Source organism: Charadrius vociferus, unplaced genomic scaffold (genome assembly GCF_000708025.1).
Source record: "Charadrius vociferus isolate BGI_N301 unplaced genomic scaffold, ASM70802v2 scaffold179, whole genome shotgun sequence".
Classification (NCBI taxonomy): Eukaryota; Metazoa; Chordata; class Aves; order Charadriiformes; family Charadriidae; genus Charadrius; species Charadrius vociferus.
Window position 1 is genome coordinate 3,253,541 of NW_009650072.1, and position 9,011 is coordinate 3,262,551.

The following is a 9,011-nucleotide window of genomic DNA, read 5'->3' on the forward strand; positions in this document are numbered from 1 at the left end:
ATGCCAAGAGAGTTTTTGAAGTGTTGCAAGAGGAAATAAGGAGCTCTGCAACATATCAAAGAGAGTAGCAAGTCTGCAGAGCAGAAGAGGATGGAAAAGAAGAACTGGGTTGCCTTGTTATAGCACCTCGACAGAGGTACATTGTTTCTTTGGAAATGAGCTCCAATCCCATAGCATTCTGTAATTCTATAGCCATTAGGAACAGAAATCAGCATAAACCCCAGTGTGGATAAATGCAAGTTCCTGAAGCCCCCAGATACAGGAATGGTGATGCAGTCTTTGTAAGAGAATAGTATTTTCCTGAGGAAACAGTAGGGTGAATAGCCATGATAGTATCCCCATAAGAGGTAATCCCTGTTTACCTGGAAAACCTCGCCAAAACTCTGCCTAAACCAGAAAAAGGAAAAGATTGAAAACACTTAGCATGATAGCAGCAGCAGGGAAGAAGAAAGGTTTGAACAGAATGCTACTTTTATTTTCATGCTAATAATACTAAATTCTGAGCTTTACTTAAGCTGAGGAGCAGTAGGGTCTTTTATCAAGAGACACTAAACACATCCCAAAAGGACAGGACTTTGAATTCATCTAAGGAAACATATTTTAAGACATGATAGAGTTGATGTAACTACTTCTAAGAAAAGGTAGTTCTCTAAAAATGTTTGAAACCACAATGCATTCTTCCCCCATTATTGGGTTTGTTTGTCCATAGACACACTTAAGATGACAAAATTCTAATTTGCACAACAATAGAAGTGATGAGTTTTCTTTTTTTAAGAAAAAATTTCAAGAATGAGTTTAAGCTTCTTAAATGTTATTTGATACTGTACACCGCCGCAGAAATACAGTGATAATTTAGAAGTTTTTGGAGGAAAAACCTGGCATGATATTCCTTTCTTAGATACAAAACTTAATTACAGTTACAGGATACTACAGCTTTTAGTTTACTATCTTTTCATAGCTCTATTTTATGAGAGCAATAAGTGATGAAAAAAACAGATCTAAAAATTCTTATTAGGTTACATTGGCCCAAATTTAGTAGAGTCCAGCTTCAGCACAAAGGAGAGTATTCTCTCTCATAGATAACACTTGTCTGCAGAGGTGCAGTCTTGTCCTACCACACTAGAGAACATTGCATGCAGCCCGGAAAGGCCCCATAACCCCACACTACTCATTCAAGAGAGAAACCAAGGTAGATATTGAAACACTAGCATCAAAACCTGGTCCCACAAATGTCCATGATGTCTTAATGACTAACTCAGTGTGCCAACATTGAAGAGTTTGGAACCCGGAAAAAAAAATTGCATATACTTCAGTTCCAAGAAAATTAAAATCCCCATTAACTTTTTCAATTCTGTGAAGTATAAACCACAAGCCATGTCTGTAAAGTTGGTGAAATGAGACCAAGTTTTTTGTGGTATTTCTTTTGTTTTGTGGTTTAGAATCATAAAATCATTCATTTTTCATTCCCTTACAGTTGTAACATTGAGGGGGGGAAAAAAAGGGAATTATATCACTGAAATAAGAACAAAGTTACAGCTAGTTTTTTTAACCATAATTAAATCATAACCAAACTTCTCTTCAAGTTCAGAGCTAATTATGACAAAAAATTACTAGAGTTTTAAAATACTGAGAAGTTAGCAAAGACTCCTTGATTAAGGTTACCTGTATAGCAGTTGCTTTAATTAATATAGCTTATAGAGGGCACAACACCATAAAGGGAAAAAATGTGGAAGATTTAGTAGGTAGGTAACGCTACGAGATAGTAATAGAAGTAATAACTGTTTGCATTTGGGGCAATAGGTATTGTAAGCTATTGACATAAACATCAGAATTTGTATTTATTATTCATGTTTAAGGCCTGGAGGGCCTCTTGGTTTTTACAGTGAGATGGAATTAGTGTATAATATACACAGAAGTTATTTATTATTTCAGTTAAAGGAAATGTGAATAGATAATAGTCTAAATACTAATATATATTATAGAATCATAGAATTATTATGGCTGGAAAAGACCTTTAACATCATCAAGTCTAACTGTTATCTAACTCTACCAGGCCCACTTCTAAACCATGTCCTTGAGCACCATACCTAGATGGCTTTTAAATACATCCAAGGATGGTGATGCAACCACTTCCCTGGGCAGCCTGTTCCAGTCTTTGATAACCCTTTCAGTGCAGAAATTTTTCCTAGTCTCTAATCTAATTATGAAACAATTCAGCCAAGTCAGTCCAAACAAAAGCATCTGTCTTCAAAAAGATAACAGTACTTTTCTTATGGTAGTTTTCCTCTAGTTTTTCTTGAATGAGGTGCTTGACAATGAATGGATAAGAAGAACATATAGCAGAAAAGTGCATAGTAGGAAGGAAATTCCCTTTACAAAAAAAAGTTATCTGTTAATACCAACTCTTTTTTTAATGATATATACTCAGTTTGAAAAGTTTCAAGTTCATTGTATTAGCATTTTTTTGTTTGTTATTTCAGAGCATCAAATGACATTAGGAAGCAAGGAACAGAAACTACCAGGTCAACTTATTCTTCACCTTATAATCATAAAGATATGTTTGGCCTTTCTTTAAACTTGTATTAAGCTTTCAGTCCTTTATCATTTCTGTATGCCTCCCTGAACAATGCACAGGTAACATTTGCAAATCCTTTCCAGGGATCCTTGGCATAGCAGTATGGCGTTTGGTTCATTCCTGCAGCCCCAAGCATCACATGAATCCTTCACCACTACTACTGGATCACGTAAGAGTAGCAGGGAAGTCACTCTAAAATGTTGCTGAACTAGGTAAAACAATTATGTATACAACATGATTGTGGCCTCCGCTGCAGTGATATGGTTAATAATTTCTAAGACATACACCCACACAAAACAGTATCAAGTAGACACCAAAATTCCAGCTAACCCTCACTGTCAGTTTGAAAAAACTATATACATTTTATATACTTTTTTTATACTGTACTCTATATCAAGTATAGAACAGCCAAACCCAACTCATGCTGCAATCAAGAGTAAAATAACATCAGGGCAGGGGGGGCAAGGAATCACATGTTTGGTATAGTTAGAGGGAAAAAATAATTTGAATCATAGAAACCCAGAATCAGAAAGTGTAATTCAAAGATTGAACTTTAAAAATTATGAACTGTGTTGTAAACAGAGTACTAATTTTTCTGGAATGCAGCATGGAAATATAAGAAGTTGCCATTTAAACAGTGACAGATGGAAAACAGTAAGAAAAACCACAAAATCTTAAAAAAAAAAAATCACTACATATGTCAGCAAAGCAGTGTGGAACAACATTAGAATGTGTTCCAGGAGAATTAGTGTTCAACCTCAATCACTTCTAAAACAGTGAAAGTATATGATGAAACAGGGAAAGTATATGATGATAATTTTTTATACTGTAAGAACTGTAACCCATTGAATGGGAATGCTCATCTGTAAATTTAAATATTTACAGCATAGTTACTTCCATTTGATTTATTCACTGCAGGTGAAAAAGGTCAAATGAATCACACTCAGAGACAACTGCTACTTTTCACTATGATTTACTTTAGTATTTAATTCCTATTTCATGCGAGTTCCACTAGAATGTACTCCAAGCACAACAAAGAAGGAATGCTAGAAATAGTGAAGCATTAGAAAGAATATTTCAGACTCTCCAGATAGTAGAAAAATAGACTGCAAAATAAAAATATTGTCTTCTTGAAATCTTAAAGCCACTTTCTGTCAAAACAGGTTCTTTCCCGCTCTTTCTGCGTTAAGTGCCTTTCCTGGTATCATTGAAGGACAAGCATCCCAGTAAACAGACTGGAAAGATCCTTCCTCCTGAAAAAATATAGCTTCCTACACAGGTTTCATAACTGTGACATGTTCACTTTTCTACACCAAGTTATTCTTCATTAGTTTACCTCAATCAACCAAAAATAATCAAACATGTTAAACCAATTTCACTACTGCTTATATCAACTTAGCTTACAGATAATGCATCAAGCTTAACTGATGCAAGATCTCAAAACAGGAGGAAAAGCATGAACAAATGAATGAAACTATTTCGGGTAAAGAACTAGTGTTAAGATCAAAGAAATTCCATGGATGTTTACCCTTGTAAAGTGGACAGTGCCACCTCAGTTTTATATTTCACCAGTAAGAATCGATTGCCTAGAAAGGTAATTTTGAGGTTGCACAAATTTTCAGTGCATTTGAATCTTCCACTACTGGAACCATCATGAACATAGGATAAGGTATCGTTTGAAGGTAATGGTATCTGTTCCATCTTTCTCTTCCAACAATTTGGTTTTATCTTACTGTGTTGCTCTGACTTCTCATGTGGTCTATCTGCTGTAAAAATCACTGGAGCGTGAATTCAGTAACTGACTTAAAAGATAGAGCTATTCAGATCCAACAGCTTCTATGCAAAAGCAAATATTATTAAAATAACTAAAATATTAAGATTCACTGTTTAAATAAAAAACCTGGATAGTTATTGCATAGCAGAAGTCTTGTTTCCAAAAGCACCCTAAAAACACACACCTTCAGGACCATCTTAATTCTTCTTAAATCATTCTCAAAAACGTGAATATATATGTAGTATAGGACCACCAGAGCCAAATATTTAGATGACAGCAGATTTGACTAGCTTGCAGGTAACTATAATGGAAAGAAATGAACAGCATTTACAGTGATTCTCAATTTATTTTAATATACTATATTCCAAACCGCACAGTAACATGCTATCATTTTACATCACACATGAAAAGAATGGCAGAACCTGGAAGCTTGTTCCTTCACCTTTCAAGGAAGCATCCCTAAAACACTGTATAAGCACTTCCCTGTCAGTGAGAACCCAGCACGATATACTGAATACATAGAAACAATTAAAAACACTAATTTCTTCATCAGTACAGACTGATATGCCTGGTTCAAATCCTAGGCTTGTGACACCATTTCCAAGTTTTACCTTAAGCACTGAGGATAAAGACTTAAAAAACAAACAAGCCTCTCCCCCTCAAAAAAAACAACATTTGTGTTAGCATCTCTACAAGCAGCGTAAAGCTGTAGGGGAACAGAATTCAGTTTATCAAAGTTACAAAATTAAGAACTGTATTTACCATATTTTTGTCTCTAGGAAATTATAAAACTCTGCCTCTTGTAACTATACAACTGTATTATCAGAGCTTTGGGATCACCAATACTTGACACTGAGCTTTCCAATGCTAAAAAACATTTTCATCGCTTAAGTTCCAGAACTAACTTACACCAGGAAGCAGTAGAAAAGTTCACAATCTCAGAGGTTATGCACAGAAAAATAGATCATATGAACTTACTCCCTGTTGAGTTTCCTGCCATACAGTGCTGCTGAAGGTAGCCATTGGCTTTCAAGGGTATCAAAAGGATGAGTTTTTGCAATTCTGAAAATGTCTGCCTCCAGTTAATTTCAAAATCTATCTTAACACTACACTTTTCCACCATGGTGCCATACTATGAGTTGGATCACTTACAGGTTCTATTTCATGTGAACAGTTTGACATTTCATGCTCCTGAATGATGAAGTAAAAATCAGAGGTCTGAGCAGCAGTCTTATACCATGACACAGAAAAATCTACACATAAATGAATATGAGTCCACAGACTTCCACTGAGCTACTTTACCCTGTTCAACTGAGGATCTGGCTTTTACTCCTTGTTTTGAGGAAGCTCTCAAGGCATAAACAGTAATTTTAGAGTGACAATACCCAGAAGCCTCAAGCTATGTTCTTAAGAGACTAAAGCCCATCAAAAGCAACATAACTTAAAGACATAATTGCTATTTTTATATTCAAAAATCTCTCAGCAATACAGTGCTTGATTGCAAAACAACAACAGCTCATCCTCACATTTTCAGCATAAATGCCTTAGACTTGAAATATCATTTTGAGTACTAGAATACTAAAAATAATGCCTAGGAATGAAGCAGCATGCCTCCCCAGTGAAATGTTCAAGTAAGAGGCTAAATATCTGAAAAAAAATTATCTAAGTAAACATGATTCTGCTGCAGTATAGAGCTTGGATCAAATTATTTCAATGCCCTTTCTATATTCCTGTTATTTTGCTTTTATTACTGTGAGGTATGAGACCTTTGGCTCCACTTGTCTCTGGGTTTATCATTTCTTAAGCCTTCAACAGCCCACATCGTTGCATGGTAAGCCTTCACAAGTTGGATGCTCACCCCTCGACACCTCAAATTTTCCAAGTAGAAATGTGGTGTATCCCCAGCAGAATTAATTACTCAGAATCAATTACTACTGAAGGTAGTCATCTGTGTTTGTGCACCAAAAGGTGCAAATCTGTCTGTACTCACCCCAGTGGGCAGACACAACCTGAAATACAAGGAAGGTGTGCTGAGAAAGTGAGGTTTAGCAGCTGATTCTCACAAGTCCTCTCTCTGCTGAGTTCAGGATCAACTTGTGGATTACTGCAGTTAATATAAATCTGTCCAACTGGGCAGCTGTGAGCTGGGGGAAAAATTGACAAACACATTAGTTTTCACACCTGAAATTTTGTATTTCATAAAGGCATGCAATAGATTTAGGTTGAGAATATGTAACACAAGAGTATAACATCCAGTAATATCCAATTACCTGTCTCACCTGAGTGTAGTTAACTTCACAGAACCCCTATAAATCTCATGCAAAATACTGATATTAATATATTTGTTTATTAAGGGACATGACTTTCTAAACAGCTAGTCAGGAATCAGCCCTCCTAAACAGAAAGGCAAAGTACTACCAACAGAGAAACAAAAATCAATAGAACGCAAAAAACAACAAGAAAAGGCCAGAGAGCTAGATGTGACTTTCCATGCTGGAGCCACTGACTATGAGCAACGCAACCCTATTGCACAATTGCTTTTTGGTCGCACTGAGCACACTGTGTAGATATCACAAATGCCCAAAGTGGTGTCAGTGTTTTAAAGTGTTTTTGGTTGGTTGCTGGGGTTTTGTTATTTATTAGGGAGAGGGGCTCTGCATAACTGACAAATCAGTAAAATCACCACCTTCAAGTGCATGGTGAACTGATATTTGCTAAAGGCCAAGAAGTTGGCAATTCTAGAACTGAAACCTCAAATAATAGCCTTTCTCACTGAAGTAAAAGCAGCATCATAACAAGTGTATGGACCATAATACTTAAAACATACGAAATATACTGTAATAGAAAAAGCACTTCACAGAATCACAGAATGGTCAGGGTTGGAAGGGATCTCTGGAGATCACCTAATCCAACCCCCCCTACCATAGCAGGGTCACCGACAGCAGGTTGCACAGGATGGTGTCCAGGCGGGTTTTGAATGTCTCAAGAGCAGGAGACTCCACCACCTCTCTGGGCAGCCTGTGCCAGTGCTCTGCCACCTTCAAAGAAGCTCCCCCTCATGTTTAGATGGAACTTCCTATATTCAAGTTTGTGCCCATTATCTCTTGTCCTATCACTGGGTACCACTGAAAAAAGACTGCTCCCATCCCCCTGGCATCCTCCCTTTAAGTATTTGTAAGCATTAAAAAGATCCCATGTCAGCCATCTTTGCTCTAGACTAAAAAGACCCAAGTGCCTCAGCCTTTCCTTGTAATAGAGATGTTCCAGTCCCCTACTTGTTATATTCTTTTACTTCAGTATGACAAAAGTATTATTTTTTCATATTTCAGTTACTCAAGACTTGTGGAGGGAAAGAAAAAATATCTGTGAAAAAACACTGCCAGCATTCAGTTCCTACAACCACGTTTCATGGTACAAAGCTAATTTTGCTTGTCCTACTGAAGTTCTGTTTGTCATGCAGCTGAGCTTATTTATGTTAGCAATCAAAAAAAAAAAAGGAGTATTTTAAAGCACTGGGGAAAAAAAGTTGCTCAGATTTAACACTATTTTGGACAGCTATGCTGCTGCTTTGCACCAGCCTTTCTTTGAATCACACACATATAATTCCTAAATTAGAGATCCCTTCCTGCAAGTTATTAATTTGTAGATATTGTACAATCTTCTACTACAAGTAAGGGGTTCCACAGAGACTGTAGGATACATATTCATTGGACTTGAAGTATCTTTTCCCTCTGTCTCTTCACTCACCTACTACGTTGTTATCACAACTCATTACTCCATCCCTGCAAAGGCTGAAATGAAAATACATGAAGATGTAATGAGAGCCAGGAAGATCTAAAATATTTATGTTTTCCCCTTTAATAATGAAGCATGCAGTATGAGTCAATAAAAATAACTGTAAAAATAGTTGTATTAAACATTAGAACTGTGGATAAAGTGTGCATTGCTTTAACACAGAGAGACTATTAATTACACTTCAAACTTTTGCTTTCTGCATAACATTACTATGAGTTAAAATGTCTGAGCTGGCATAAAAATACATACAGAAGTACATCAATATACTGCTCCCAAGGACATCAGTGAAGTAAGAATAAACTAAGCCCTGCACATAATAGAATCATCATTACCTAAAACAAAAATACAGAGCAATAGTAGCAAAACAAAATGAAACCCTAAAGACACATATACATACGTTACAGCAAGCTCTGAGTACGTACTCTTACATGAACATTAACACTATTGTAAGTGCTCCATTTTCCTCACCATCCACTTAGAACTCTGCTGAAATGCAAGCTATTAGTTTATGTGAAAATCTTGATGATACCAACAGTTCTTAAGTTACCCGACAGTTGAAGCTAAAACCCCAACTATGAATATAAAACAAATCATGTGGCTGCAACAACTTTTTGTACTGGAGTTGAAGTTAAAACCCCAACTATGAATATAAAACTAGTCATAGGCTATTGTGGCTGCAACAACTTTTTGTACTGGACTGACTTTTCCCCAAGCAAAACATAGTAAACAGCAGATTGATAACTTTGCCTTTTCTCAGCCACTCCTAATGTGGATCACAAACTATCCACGTGAAAACATCATTAATTTCTAATTGAAACATTCATTTTGTTATAAATGAGGTATTTTAGTGTTCTTGGCTCACAGGAA

General features: G+C 36.3%; 1 protein-coding gene across 1 annotated transcript in view; it reads right to left on the reverse strand.

Moving 5' to 3' along the window:
* OTOG (otogelin) overlaps positions 1-9,011 on the reverse strand; it is a 106,214-nt gene that overhangs the window by 61,428 nt on the left and 35,775 nt on the right. The window contains exons 19-20 of the mRNA XM_009892017.1: positions 8,097-8,140; positions 6,340-6,493 (exon numbers count right to left, since the gene is read on the reverse strand). Coding sequence (XP_009890319.1) covers positions 6,340-6,493; positions 8,097-8,140 — 198 coding nt within the window. The remainder of the gene's footprint in view (positions 1-6,339; positions 6,494-8,096; positions 8,141-9,011) is intronic.